This window comes from Cloeon dipterum, chromosome X (assembly GCF_949628265.1).
Source record: "Cloeon dipterum chromosome X, ieCloDipt1.1, whole genome shotgun sequence".
In the NCBI taxonomy this organism is placed as follows: Eukaryota; Metazoa; Arthropoda; class Insecta; order Ephemeroptera; family Baetidae; genus Cloeon; species Cloeon dipterum.
Window position 1 is genome coordinate 30,420,143 of NC_088790.1, and position 15,466 is coordinate 30,435,608.

At 38.8% G+C, this 15,466-nt stretch overlaps 1 protein-coding gene across 20 annotated transcripts in view; it reads left to right on the forward strand.

The window, feature by feature from the left end:
- Positions 1-15,466, forward strand: part of Stacl (Stac-like) — a 166,137-nt gene that overhangs the window by 138,771 nt on the left and 11,900 nt on the right. For 3 of the 20 annotated variants that reach the window (XM_065495491.1, XM_065495493.1, XM_065495495.1), the window contains 7 exons: positions 454-498; positions 3,861-3,976; positions 6,495-6,662; positions 8,762-9,049; positions 12,720-12,905; positions 13,926-14,036; positions 15,106-15,294. In XM_065495491.1, coding sequence (XP_065351563.1) covers positions 454-498; positions 3,861-3,976; positions 6,495-6,662; positions 8,762-9,049; positions 12,720-12,905; positions 13,926-14,036; positions 15,106-15,294 — 1,103 coding nt within the window. Of the gene's footprint in view, positions 1-453; positions 499-3,860; positions 3,977-6,494; positions 6,663-6,856; positions 6,974-8,761; positions 9,050-12,719; positions 12,906-13,925; positions 14,037-15,105; positions 15,295-15,466 lie in introns of all 20 variants that reach the window. The other 17 variants (XM_065495503.1, XM_065495505.1, XM_065495512.1 and 14 more) reach the window with 14 other exon arrangements.

The window sequence follows — 15,466 nt, forward strand, 5'->3', positions numbered from 1 at the left end:
TTGCATTGATCATCAGAAAATAGCGTAGTTTTGACGTGTAAAATATGCAAATATATCACATTGGAACTTTTATTGGGTGCTGGATGCTTCTCGTTGTTGTTTAGACATTCATAGTCGCTGGAATTTAATTAATCACACGCTACGTTGACTCTGAACAGCAGTGCAGCGAAATGCACACCATCGCGTTAGTGTGCACTTCGCTGCCTTTTCACCGAACACACACACACACACATTCATACATACACACGAGAGGAAGATTTCACAGATGATACACATCATGCAAGCAAGATGCTGCGCCGAAGCCATTGAAAGCACAGATGCTCACATCTCACACACACCACCCACTCGCTCACACTCTCTCACACATACAGCATTAATTTTCTATGGTTTGCCACTCTCAGTTATATTGACGTGTTCTCTTTCTCTCTTTTTCGTTAACTTTTGAACTGGCAGAAAGAACCAAATGTACCATGCCGTTTCCGCCATCATGTCGATGAGGTAATTTTTTCAAGTAGTTTGCAGCGACTCACCCAAACTCTGTGATGCTGCTTGCTTATAATCGCTTGAACTAACGATTGCATTTTTCTATATACTAAAATTCTTTATCAACAACCAAAAAAACATATATTTAGAAGGTAGCAGAGCTTTGGTGCGACGAGGAAAATTCGAGCCGCACCCGAGACGGATGTTTAGGATTAGACCCTATCAACAGAAATTAATTTCCTTTAAAATCGATCGATTTGCCAGCGGTTTTCATCCCAAACTAATATATATAGAGTTGAAAAGCTTTCAGCGGCCTCAAAAGCATCGCATTCGGCCGCGTCATAGTTATTAATTACCCTCCAGAGAGCGCTGCTTTATTCGTTTAATGAGATGTCGCCGCGCGCGTGACCCACTTCCTTCTCTCTTTCTCTTTCGAATATATTATTTATTTCATCCCTCACACGAAAAATAACATTTCTCTTGGAGGGCTTCCCGTGCGTTATGCATTTTCGTCTTCAAAAATCATCTCACACACTTAAGGCTTCACAAACAATAATTTTTTGCGCGGCCTTGACGCGCGTTCCGAGTGCGGCGTCGTTTGAGGTCACTGAGCTGCTGGATTAACAACCCCACGCACATTTAAATGGATCAATATACTATATACTATAACACCCTTTATAGTAGACTAGACTCAATCAATTCTCGTAGCGCTGCTGTGTCTGTTTCGCGATTTATCTATCGCTCTTCACACTCACACTTTCTCTGTATAACCATCTCTCTGTATACATACTTGAGCACTTTCTGTCTGTCGTCGGTTTAGTCCACAAACACTTTCTCACCCCCTGCACCAGGAATAAGGAACGGTTTTTTCCTTGTACGCACGGGTTTTGGATCTTTTCTTGATTATAAATAATCATTAACAATTTTGGAACACTATGGATCGGATCGAGGTGATTTAACGGATTTTGGGTGGTATCAGCGCCTCTAGCGGTACTAAGAAGAGTCTTTAAGACCGCGTAAATTTAAATTCCTGCTTTGGAAATTTATCTTTATCCTGGATTGGTGGAAAAAAATGATCAAACGGGCAGCCAGACTCTTTCCTGGTAAGAAAAATAATCCAATTATTAACCACTTGTATAAACTCTTAGTTTTCGAAGCCGCCAATAGATGGCGCCACCACATAAATTTAATTTTAATGTATTTCCGCTGCGATTTCAAATTTAATCTTGTCACTGTGCATTTTTCACTTAATATGCTTTCTTTTGACGTGCTGAAAACCAAAATCAAATCAGCCAATCGCCGTAGAGTCGTGAAAAACTATTTTTTGAAATATAAAATCTTTTCTAATGTTTCTACGGCGAATGGCTTGTCTGATTTTGGTTTTCAGGACGTATAAAAAGAAAAGAAAATAAGTTAAGAATGCAGTGGCAGGATTGAGTCTGAAATCGCAGCGGAAGTGCCTTAAAAATAAATTTATCACGAAAGTATACGGTGGCACCATCTTTTGGTGGCTTCAAACACTTGGGCGTGCCCAACTGGTTAATTTTTTGATTTCTTTATTAATTTTATTCTTCAAATGCTTACTTTTCCTAATTGCTCAACTGTTAAAATGGATATTCCTAAGTCATTAAAAATAATTAAAGCTAAAAATGAACCGGTTTTAAAAATTTAATATTGGAGTATGCGAAGCTCTGTCTCATTACTTGAAATCTCATTTTATTTCCCAACAAGGAGCTTCTCTGAAAATTGACTTAGACCTTTTAACAGGTCTTGCCTAGAGGAATCGAAAAAAATCATCCACTAAATATCGGGATAAATTTTAATTGTTTCCCTATTCAAATCCACTTTCCAGGAAATTTCCAGAATCTCACCTCGATCCGAGATTTGCTTTGATGGTAATTTTCTGAGGCTGTGATGCGCACGGTATTATCATTCTCACGACTTGCACTTTTCTCATTAAGCGCGCGGAGTAAGCCCGCTTTTCTCATCAGCAGGATCGAAATAGATTGCGTTCAGGGGATTTAGTTGGTGCTGCGGCGAACAATGATAAATCAAAGTTGCGACGCGTCCAATTAGAGAAGAGGCAGCCTCAGTAAATTCCCGTTCCGACCGACCGACCGAGTTACCGACCAACCGCCTGCCTGACGCACTTTGTATGCATTCGAGTAACAAACTCTGCATCTGGGTCATTCCCGTCTTTTGGCTTTTGGCTCGCGATTAAATTTTTCGCCCGTTCACCCATGCATACAAATACGGCCATAATTCGTCGGTCATGCAGCTGCCCAATTTGTATGCAGATTTGGCGCGTCTCAAGATCCTGCGCCAGCCGGCCAGCCGCGATAATTCTGAATTTACGCAACACGCCATTATGTGTGCCACCCCGTCATGTACATCCTGTGTAAATAGCATCGAGTTTTGCTTTTGTATGTGCTACTATACGACGGTATATTATATACTATAATGCGCGAGAGCGAGCGACGTGTACTGTATACGCTAGAACGACCCTCTCTATACTCTTTTTTCCTCTTTCTCTCAGTCAGTTCCGTTCCGGCACCATACTCTTTAGCCCCCCGACCCCTCTTACTCTCTTTTCTTATACTACCTACATTAGTCTCCACTTCTCTTGTGACTGTTCGTGCAACTAGTCTATTGAGTTTGATTGCGAAGCATCACGGCGAAGCTCTTCAAGTTCCTTTTTTATTTGATTCAATTTAAAAAGGCAACACAAGTTGGTGACAGCTGTGCAGATTCACGTGGCCTTCAGCAAGCCTCAGAAATGATTGGGTTTCTTGGTACCATTTTTAAGAATGATCCAGAAGCACAGAATGATCAAGAAGTTTTATTTTACAAAGAAAACTAGCTAAAAATTTGAATAAAAACAGCCGTGAATAGATGGCACCACTGTTTAGTTTTCAGGAATTTTTACTAGAATCCTGCTGCTGTTTATTTTTCTGCATTATTCTCAGCAGCAGTGCAAATAATCGAAAATTATAAATTAACGTTTGGGCCATCTGTTGAAGGATTAAAAAAATATATATTTTCTAAGATTCTGAATTAGGAAATATTTCTAAAAATATTTCCTTAAACTCCTGAAAGAGTAAAATAAAAAGCCGCAGTATAATTTTTCTAGTTTCCTCATTTTGCTGTCAGCATTTTATGCCTATTTTAATTATCTGACAGCATTTTTCTCAACTTCCTGAAAGGCGTCTGATGTTCTTGGCGCGTGCAACAGAAAAACAAGACACGCGCCGTATTTTTTTCTCAATACATTCGCCTGTCTGTCTGGTGCCAAACGCGTGCAAACGCGGCAAAGAGCTCAGCCAGCGATGCTTCCTTTGTCAGACGAGGAAATTAAAACGCCCCGTTTTTGACGACAGGAAAAATGGAAAGGATGCTGCCGGATTGGCCCTGCCCGAGAGCGGCGCTCACCTTTTCCAAGAATACACATACAAGAAAATTACGCCGTGTGACGTCTGCTCCCAGGTGTTGAGAGGTGAGTTGAAAATTGAGATCTGATGTTTCTTTTGCTGTGGCGAAATGATTGGTTTGAGTTGCCATTCAAGGAATGTATTTAATGTTTTTTTTTCATTAATTTAAAATATATTATTTAAGTACACACTATTATATTTCCTTTTTTTCTGAATTTACTGAATTGTGAAATGCTCGCCCTAGACTTAATTAAAAAATTGGAATTTAATACAACTAGACAGTTTTTTTTATTATCTCGATATAGTCTGGAAAAAAGATTAAACTTTGCCCCGTTAAAAAATTGATTTTATTAAAAAAAAATGGGAAAATCAATTTAAGTGAGTCTAATTTAAAGAATTTTACAAAATAATTCTAATGAGTGTTTTAGTTTTAATATTTAATACTGTTAAAGACCCATTGCAAACACGTTTTTTATATTCTAATTAATTTCTGAGGGTTGAAAAAGGTGAATTAAATAATTTTTTCGATTTAAAATGTTTTGTGACGTGCGAGCAGAGGCGCAAAGCAAAACGGACGTTGCTTTGGCGCGCAAAACGTTTGAATCTTTTGGTCGCTACTGCGCATGCGTCGCCCCTCTGACATCACAGCTCTCTCAGCAGCCAATGCCAAGCACGAAGCATGGCTGTGACGTCAGAAGGGTGACGCATGCGCAGTAGCAACAAAAAGATTCGAACGTTTTGCGCGCCAAAGCAACGCGCGTTTCGCTTTTCGCCACTGCTCGCACGTAAAAAAACATTTTTCGACCCGAAAAATCATTTACTCCACCTTTTTCAACCCTCAGGAATTTATTTTAAAAAAAAAAAATTTATTTTTAGCCTGTCAATAAAAAAAATAAAAGATTGATTTTATCCAAATTGAAAGTAAACAATCAGTAAATTTTGGAACCGGCTGCGGCGACAAGTTTTGGCCGTGTGCGGGGCCGGTGGCAGTTGACAAAACGTGATTAATGGCGGCACAAAGCGCGTGTTGGGCAAATTACATGCATCTGGCGCCCGGCGGTAAACGGCGGGCTGATGTCAATCATTTTACCGCCGTAATAAAGTGTGTGTTGTGAAAACATCATCGCGTGCGCGCGGTGGCGGGCGGAGTGAATAAGTCCAACTCGTGCTGTGCGCTGCAAGTGGGGCACACACAGCCGTTCCACTTTGGCATTTAGAGCAAATAAAAGGGGGAGACCGAGCTGCAGTCGATTTTTCGCCGACTAATTGGACGAGAAACGGTTTAATCGCGGCCGCACGCATATTTTTAGCCACGGATATCTATGATTTTTTCGTTGCGTGTGCCCGCAGGGAAAAATTCAAGGCTGGTATTTTTTTCTCTGGCAGGAACACACACACGCCATATCGCTCTTGGAATGCTTGCTTTGCGAAATGAATGTAAATGTTGTTCAAAACATTGGATAAATATTTTTTCCGGCGATAGGAATCGTACTTTAATGATTTTCTGAAAATAAATATTGGCAATTTAAGAGAAATGGGTGTTTCTAGCAGAGATTTGAGATGGTCTGCAATTTTTAAATTGTTCAGTTAATTTTTAAAATGAAAAAGATATTTTTTCTGAGATAATTTTTGAATAAATTAACTTAGTTTCGGGTATTTTGATTTTACCCCCCCAAAATTAAAGGTTTCTAATGACCAGATGATGAAATTTTCAGTCTAATTTTGTGCGAAAATAGTAAATTTGAGAAAAAATTGCTTGAAATTTAATCAGCTTTCTGAATTTAGGCAGTTTTTGACGCTACTATCAACTGATGAATTTAAATCAGGACAAACACACTCCCCTTTCAAAAATCTGCAATTTTTGAAAAAATAAAAAATAACTTTCAAGACTCAAAAGTACTATTTTTTATCGTCTCACTATTAAATTTTCATAATTTTTCTCACCCTGGAAGCAATATTTTCCTTTGCTAAAAAAGAGGGCGTAGCCGGTAGTAAAAAAATGGATTTTCGGGCACTTTTGGTCAGAAGAATTTAAAAAAAAATTGGTCGGTTAGGGTTAACTTTAAATGAAATTTCAATTTTTTAAATAAAAAAAATCACTCATTCCCATTTTAATTCGTGAAAAAATGCAGAAACTTTCCGGGAAAGTCTGGAAATACGAGTAGTTTTGGCGCTGTTAGAGCTTGGAAAGAAATAAACAAAGTACAAAAATTTCCAAGCTTGTGAATGAGTTGCTTACAAAATAAAAAAACATAAAAAGAAAAAAGAATTGAATTTATCTCAATTTGGTTTTAAGTCTGTTTTTTGTGTCTAAAAAATAATTTAAAGCTTTTTAAATATTGTTCTAGCTTTTAACAACAACGTTAAATTCGAATTCAAATTTAGTTTATTGTTTCTCATAATTCATGATTTTCAAAATCAAATTTTATATATTCATCAACAAGCCGAATACATAATAATTACATCAAAATACAATTATGATTCATAATCCTTATACCATTTTTCTTTTGATTTTAATTGTAAATGAACCGTTTTTGTCAGTCGTAAAATGTAATAGAGCGTTGTTTTAATATGTATTTCTAGGTCACACTCGGCAGGGTCTGAAATGCCGGGTTTGCAAGATGAATGTTCACGTAGACTGCCAAGACAACGCGAAGAGTTGCCAGAGCAAATCGCGGCTGCTGCGGAGGCAAAAATCGACGTCCGAGATCGAGACCAGGGTGAACCAAGAGCCGCCTCTGGACGAAGAAAGTGAGTATTTTCGGCTCCGATAAAAGAATATATGCGTCGAAACTCGATGTTCTAACCCCCAAGTATCCTGTAGGAAGTCTATATAAATGTATATTATTTTGTTTGAACCGCAGCTGTTCACATTTTAACCATTTTGCAAGTCCACTGAGTTGGAGATTGACTCTATATCGCTTTGTTGTTGTAACGAAACGCAGGAATTAAGCCAGATAGACTGCTGCGACCCCTGTCAGGCCCTGCGTGTCCTGAATCACCGTCAGGGGTGTCGCAAAGATCAAAACGACGTTCCAAGAGACAACAAAGCACGTTAGCCGGTAATGTCATATACAGCAAATTGCATTCTGGCGCGTTTTCAATTTTTGCAAAACTAAATAACACTCGGTTGATTTATCTCATCTTAATTATTGAATAATTTTTATTATTATTATGCGATTTAGTGGCTGCAGAGACAACCAAAATCTTATTCTTCTTGAGACGCTTTTAAATTTGTTATTCAAAGGTTTTGGTTGTGGAATGTATAATACTGCTTCAGTAGTGGACATTTTTTTCTTATTCTTTCATCAGAGTGGACATCGTTTTCTGGTTTTTCACCTCATACTTTATTTTATTAGGGAGTCCTATGTTTGTTTCGCTCTAAAATGCAATTTTAATTACTTTAAATAAGTTGGCTTTTGTGATTTAAGTTTATTTTGGTAAGAATTTGAGTACAAAACTTGAAAATGAAAATTAAAATTATTTTAAATTTATTTTTAACGTGACAATGAAATAATTAATTAAGTAGGAGAAACGTTACATCACGTTTTGTCAAACTTATATAAGTTGTACATAATTATTTATTTTTAAATATAATTTTTATATCAATCACTGGGGTCCAGGTTGCGATCTGTGATGGTTCCCGCGGGTCAGAAGTCAATATGGCGTCGAAATTTATAATTATTTGAATATTCGCGCATTTGGAAGCTGCGCAGTAAACTTGTGCGCATCCTAAGCATGCGCAGTACATTCAGATCGCTTCTTAATCTCTCAGGGAAGCTAAAACTCTTCACTGCGCATGCGTGACCAAAATTAAACCTTCTGCGCAGTCGTAATTCCCACCGGGGGCTGGGTAGCGATCAGTGTTGGTTCCTGCCCGTCAGAAGTTAAAATGGCGTTGAAATAATGGAGACCAATCAGGAGACAGTCCAGTGACCAATCAGAAGCGTCGAAAAAGAGGCGTGCCGACCGAATAATTTCATTCCCGCGTATTTTGTTACATTTCCAATGGCCTGATGTGTCATCTGGTAGTCGATTCGCCATTTACCGGGCTAGTCAGCTGTAGGCAAAGAAATAAAAAAGTATTCATTTTTATGATAAATTTTCCAAGCCATTTTAATTTCACGTTTGTAACTTTCCCATCGAACTCTACCAGACGCCATATCTGCGCACCTCGTGAATCTGACCCCGGTGATATTTATCGTCTTAAATCAAATTAAAAAAATTAATAAAATAATTTTAATACTGTTTTATGATTTTTGATATCTAATAACTCTATTTAAAAATTTCATTCAGTGTTTGTCAGAAAAAAATTCCGAAATGAAATTAATGCGAGTCGTAAATAATTAATTTAAATTTTCCAATCATGAAAGTCAACAAAAATTGCATTTTAAATCGGAGCGACACTGCCTTGTTAGCTACAGACCCTGTCGTATATATATATAAAAAAAAACTTTAGAGAACTAGCATAACCAAACTGCACTCTTTCTCCTCTCTCGGCGTTTTTGAACAGATCTAAAATGAGAAAAATGGGAGATGCGCAGCAAACAAACCGAAACACTGTAGCTCTTCATTTGACATACAGATTATAAATATTCTACCAATCCCTCCCCGGACCAAAAAATATAAATATAAAAAAAACACGAAAAAAAAACATTCGAGCTTCAAGCCTCGCTGGATATTAGTACTAACGAGATGTGTGTGTTTGTTCTTACACAACCCCTCTTGGTGTCCCCTGTACTACCACTACTACTACTACTACTACCACCGCTACTTGTGTTGCTTCACCCGCCCTGTCCATGCGCCTGTCCAACCTCACCACCGACACCGACCGCGTCCCCGAACGATAGAGCCGCAAGAGGTAGACCAGATCTACCAGGTGCTGAAGCAGGCCGGCGAGATCAGCGGCGCCGGGGGCCGCCGCGGGGTCACCCCCACCCCCGAGAGCCTGCAGCTGCAGCAGCCGCCACTGCAGCCGCCGCCAGCCGTGCCCGGGGGCTCGGCGGCTGGCAGCGTGGCCAGTTCGCACTCGTCGAGCGCCGCCTCGTTGCACAGACGCCCGCCGTCCTACATGGGCAGTAGGCATGCCTCCGTCCTCACCGTCAACGCACCCAACCCTGGAACTGCCTCCTCCTCAGGTCTGTCACTTGTAGCCAAATTCTCTTTCTCCTCTTCCTTTCTCTCTCTCTCTTTGTTTTAAATCTCTTTGAAGGTTGATGTCGTTAAAAGGAAGAAATAAATCAAGTTATGCAACCTGTGTGACACACGTGTATATAGTGGTTGCATACTTTTTAAAGAGAAATAAATTAATTAAATAACTAGATTAAATTAGAGGAGATTAGTTCCATGTGATGTGTCTAAAAATTGAGGAAATTAGCTAAATGTTTTGGTAAAAAATACACCAGTTGTATGAGCCCTTAGTGTTCGAAGCCGCCAACAGATCGCGCCACCGTTTACTTTCGTAATAAATTTATTTTTCAGGCTTTTCCGCTGTGATTTCAGACTCAATCTTGTCTCTGTGCATTCTTAATTTAATTTGCTTTCTTTTGACGTGCTGAAAACCAAAATCGGTTCAGCCATTCGCCGTAGAAACGTTGGAAAATAATTTTTAATTTCAAAAAATAGTTTTTCACGATTCTACGACGATTGGCTTAACCAATTTTTGTTTTCAGCACGTCAAAAGAAAACGTATTAATTGGAAAATGCACAGAAGTAGTATTGAGTCTCAAATTGCAGCGAAAAGACCTTAAAATTATATTTATTTTAAAAGTATACGGTGGCGCCATCTGTTGGCGGCTTCGATGACTGGTGTATTTAGTTAAATAGTTAATTCGCAGAGCTGGAAATTTTTTATTTACTTCTAGACGCATGCATCACACAACTTTATGACTCTTGAAACCGTTTTTGGAGTTTAAATCTCTCAAAAAACAACTACATCGCTAGGGCCAATCAGGAAAACCAATTAAAAGCGCGAATAAAGTGAATTTTCCTGTTTATTTTATTTCTCTGCTAAAAATGTCAATATATTTTTACAATTGCGAAAATTAGACATGAAATTACAATTTTATCGCCGTCTCTGGTTGTCTTTTTAGAGCTAAAATAAGTTAATCCAGGTCTTTTAATATCGAATTTTTGCTTCCAAGGGAAACTTTCTTAAGATATTCCCTTGCTTTAGAGCTTTATACGTACTGAATGAACTTGGGGAAAAGTTTTGGGGCAAGTTAAATTCACGTTCGTTGAAATTAGCCCGTCTAGCCATCATAAATTTGAATTCTAAAAGCCGTGAAACTCTCCTTTTAGTTGGTAAAACAATTTAAAAGAATTCCAACCCCAAAAAGTCTGATCTCATTTGCTGGGAAAAATATGTCTTTAAATTCCTTAGTTGTTTTATTGGATTTCTCAATTGTGAATCTAAAGAAAAACAATATTAAGCGGAGTATTTGATGGAATTTATCCATTGAAACTAAATCTAGATTTACGGGAAATTTCTGTAGCTTTGAATTTTTTAATCTCTAAACAGACTTCAAATTTTCTTGGCCCTTTTTGAAAAAAGGTAAATAATTTAAATAGACTTCATTTCAAAGAGCAGCAACCAAAATCTAGTTTGCACAAGACAAGAGGGTGATTTAGGGGGTTGTTTAGGAGCCGAAGTTAAAATTGATTGTGTATTTTGAAGGGTTAAAATCATATGGGGTGGAAATATTCAGAAAAAATATATCTTTTGGCTTACATATGTCATTAATATCGAGAATTATAATTGAAAAGCCATTTTTTATGTAGAAAAATAATTTAATGCTATCGTTTCTGATTGAAAATGTGGGTGGCAAAGGGTAAAAATCGCAAGGGGTAAATTTTATCAATAAAATCCAAATTTAATATAATAAAAAGAATTTTTTCGGTCCGTTGGATCATTATTTAATGGCGTTTTTCACAAAACAAGTAGTATAATTGCAAAATTCAGAGCCACAAATCTCTTTTCTATCATGAAAGTTGAATATTTGCATCATACCATCAAGAATTTTGCTCGATATTCTAAAAAAATCTTGCTTTAACCCTGAAAATCTTCCATTTGGGAATTTTGTAATGCATCTGCTCAAATTTTAGGCAGAAAGCGCACTCTCATTAAGCTTTAAAAGAACCTTTAATGACATCAACAGGCATGATTTTTTAATTCTCTCCTTCAGTCACGCCAAATAATCTCCGTCTCTCGTTTTTGTCTCTCTCTTTCTCTACTTGTGCAAATAAAAGTCTTCCTTTTGAGCGTTTTCCCGCCGCACACACTACTCTCCCTCTGTTTTTTATTGGCGTCCATTTACAGATTTCACCTAATGCGCCGAAACAACAAATAAAAATCTCTTATTGCTTTTAACAGAATTTACTAACAGTCACATTTGCCCCGCACATCAACTACTGAGTGTTTCTTCTCTCCGCGCCAATCGAATTTTGTGATAAAAACATTATTTCCCACTCATGAGTCTCATTTCTACCAAATTGAATCATGTAGCCCCGACGAAATCTCCCTTCGGCCGCAAATAATAAAAATGAGAGCTATGTGCAGACGAGTAATTGAGCCAGTTTTATAGGACAGACACATTTTACGAGATGAACACACACCCACACACACACGCACGCACACGAGAGAAGCTACTCCATAAGGGACGAAATTGCTTTCCGCGAACGTTGTGGCCGGCAGACGGCGAGGCTCGCAAAATTGCAATTTTCACTCACAGTCAGACACCCACATAATGTACACTCTCTCACATCAGTAGACAGCAGTAATTAATTTTCTTTTCTATTTTATATATTATACTGGAGCAATTTGCGCAGTTTGGCTATTTAGCGTACTTTATTTTTTTTATTCTTAATGCTTCCATAATGTAGTATCGTGGTAGAACTTTTTACAACTGCAAGCGTTAATTAGTTTAGAGCATGGTGATTTCTCCAACAAATTTAGTACTGACAAAAGACAACAACAACAACAACTGGCCTGTTATTATTTCTGTCTCGGTTCACTTAATGCGCACTTTATCTCTCTCTCTCTCTCTCTTTCTTGGCGCTGTTTCCTTCTACGGCACTTTGTTTCTTTGCTCGCCTGCTGTGCCAGTAAAAAAGTAAAACAGTTACTGCACCCTTAAATAAACTCTAAGAGGCTTTGTTCTATTTTTGATCTAACTATAAATTTTACACGAATGCTTTTAATTCTACGCAAATTTAAAAACTATAATATTTAGTATTAAAAAGTTATTTCTTTTAAAAACGAATTTTTAATTTCTTTTAAATAATTGTCTGATTTTATTTGTTAAAAGAATTTCAATTTTTATATATACAAATGAATTTTTTAAATTATTTCATTACATTTCGATTTCAAATTGAATTAGTTTCAACTGTTGGGCAGCAACTAATTTGTTTAAAATTTTACTTATCTTTTTCTATTAAACAAACACAACCAGAATAAATAGAAAAATTAGCCAAAGTGTCATAAAATGGAGTTGTATAGTTTAATAAATTCTTACCTGGTGAAACGGAGTCAAAACTGATCCAATTAATCATGATTAAATATTCGCTTTGACTGCCGTTCGGCCGAAGAAAAAAAGCGCAATAGACGAGCAAACGAACAGGAGGTCGTATTATGGATGATATTAATTTCTTCTCTCCCTCTCTCCTCGCAATTTGTACATTACAACCACTATAATTGGCATATAATTGGCAACCCCCGTGAGAGACAAAAGTGAATTAAATCTTGTCTTATGCGGTAGTAGTGCAAGTAGTTAGTGAGCTGTTCCTTTACTCGAGTATTAACACCATCAGCCGAGTCCGTGATGGCCGACAATATGTCGCTGGCTTCTGGCACCGCGATGGAGACCGCCTCGAGCACCAGGACCCGCCGCCGTCTCTTCGCCGGCATGAAGAGTCTGTCGGTGTTTCACAGCCGCGCCAGCCACGAACGCACCCCACCTGGACACGCACACTCCAGATCCATCTCTCTGCCCGAGAGTAGGCCATAATACCTTCTCGCTTTCTATTTTCGCTCTCTCCTTCTCTCTCGTTTAATCTTTACCTCTCTCTCTGTATTTAATTTTATCTGTCGCTGAATAGTCCTCTTTGAGTGCAATTCTAATCTCGAATTAAAATCTTGGCCAAAATAAACCCATAGCGAGGGCTATTCAAATTTAATCTTTACTTCTTTCCTTTCTGCTGGAGCCACTAACGAAGGAGGCGCACCAATTGATCTTCCTCCTTTCAACCAGATGATAGTAAAAAATAAAAAAGTCTCCTGCTTCTCTCTAGTGATGAGAGGGATCTATTTTCATTGGCGGAGGACTGCAGACGTTCTGATTGGCTTAAAATGGCGTGTATACCGCCGCCTGCCTATCAGAACGCATGTAATCCTCCGCCAAGCGAAAATAGATCCCTCTTAGGGCTAGGAAACTATCATCTGATTGAATTTTTTAGATCAAAAGGTCTGCATCCCTTGAAAAACCTTCCTCCTCTGCCTCTCTAACTTATTTATTTTCAAACCGTGATATATACAAAAAATTAACGGCCCCCTGAGTGGAATCAATGTCGCTTTTCTGTGCTTAATTCTTGTCTCGAAATGACACCCCACTGTCTCTCGTGCAAATATATAATATGAATTCATCGGCGCGTGTGTGCAGATCGCAATCGTGAGTGTGCATGCAAATAACGCAACGGCATGCTGTGTGGCGTGTAACCTGCTCCCTGTAATTATTTGCGAATATTCAAGACAAAACTAACGAACCACCCTTGCTGCGTGTCCCATGATTGGTCGAATATGTCGCAGAAATAAAAAAACGTCGATTTGGGGGGTGAAACACACGTTTTTTCTCGTTTCCTTTTTTTTGTAAATAGCATGGTACGAATTAAGGCTTTTAATATATTTAATTAACATACTTTAATTGAGTGAGCAACTGACTGAAACTGATCTTAGATGATATATATAGCACTAATCGGCTCGAACGAGTATTATTAAAAGGCGCTCTATTATTCACACAGGCCTGAGAACCACCCCGCGTACAATTGAGCCAGGCACTGGTACCAGACCGTTCGGACAGCCTCTGGTACTTAGTCCTAGCATCTCAGAAAACGGTGATCTGGTCGAAGAGGGTAACTAACCGCCATAAAGACAATCTTGCACTCCTTCGTCAGGTCTTCTCTGCCGCCACCAAGCACCCCTCTCCAACCACCCTCCATGACATATTTTTAATCTCACTTTTTAAGATTATAATATAAATATTATTTGTATAAACGCGAGTTGTGTCATTTATTTTTGAGAATGATGGACGATGCTCTCCGCACACACACACAGTAATAATTTAATTTATTACTCGTTCTTTTGTAACAAGATTAGAGACGTTATATTTATGCTAAACCAGTTTGCCGCACACATCACATTTCGATCGTTATATGAACGAATAAAATATCCACCCGAATCCTGACAATCTCGCCTCCACACAAATCCGCATTTTGAGTACTTTCCTTTCTCTCTCTCTCTCTCTTTCTCTCTCTCCCCGTTGGAAGACCTATAGCCACTAGAGTATTTCTGTCTCTCTCGATTGCTAAGGTAATTATTTCTCAGCCGCATGTGCCGGCATGGGTTGCCCACGAGTGACTCCCCAACAGCTGTTGGCCTGGCAAATAAATCTGAGGTTCGTCGTTATCGATCGGCTCCTGCGCCTGAGGGCAGCAAAATGCAGTCGATCAGAACCGAACATTAATTTGCCGCGCAACAGCTCGACCTGTTTGCAAAAAAACCGACCGCAGCATGGTGTTGCCCAGGAGAACAAAAATATTTATATTTTCCCACGAATTCGAAAGGACCCGTCGTGCATTTATTTGGTTTGCAAAGTGCTTGCGTTGTGCCTGCCGTGCTGTTTGCGCTCGCCCGCTTGTTTTCGATTAACACGCAGCCCATCACACGGAAGAGTTATAAAAATAGCAGATCTTCAGTCTGAGACGAGCGAGAGCGACGTTTTTGACGTGAATGCAGCTCTCGTCTATATATTTTTTTATGTTTATGTACATTTGTGGCAGAGCCCGCTGGCAAAACCAATCAACGGATCCGTTTTGATTGGCTTTCCAGCGGCTATATGCGTGGATGTGTAGTTGACCACGATATAGCCCTGATAGTAAGCTGACTTCTGATGCCATTTGTATTTTTCCCTCGACGATGTAGCCGCTGCGATTCCGTCTTCTTATTCCCCCGTAAACCCTTACTATTTCAACAACCACTACCACCAAAACAACCACCACCATCACCACCACCAACAACAACAACAACAACAACAATACCCGCCACAACAAAACGTGAGGCACCAGCAAGACTTGATGGTGATGGCCAATGGGGGTAGAGTGCCCACCACCGGTAATGATTCAAACTCCAACCCGCCCATTGATTTGCTCCTTATTAAAGAGAAAACAATTAATCCCGCCACCACCACCCTTGAATCTATAGAGTATATAAATCAGTTGAAAGTCGTGCTTCTGGACCCGTTCAGCAGTGTAGTGAAACCCTGTAGAAATTAATTAAATTAAAT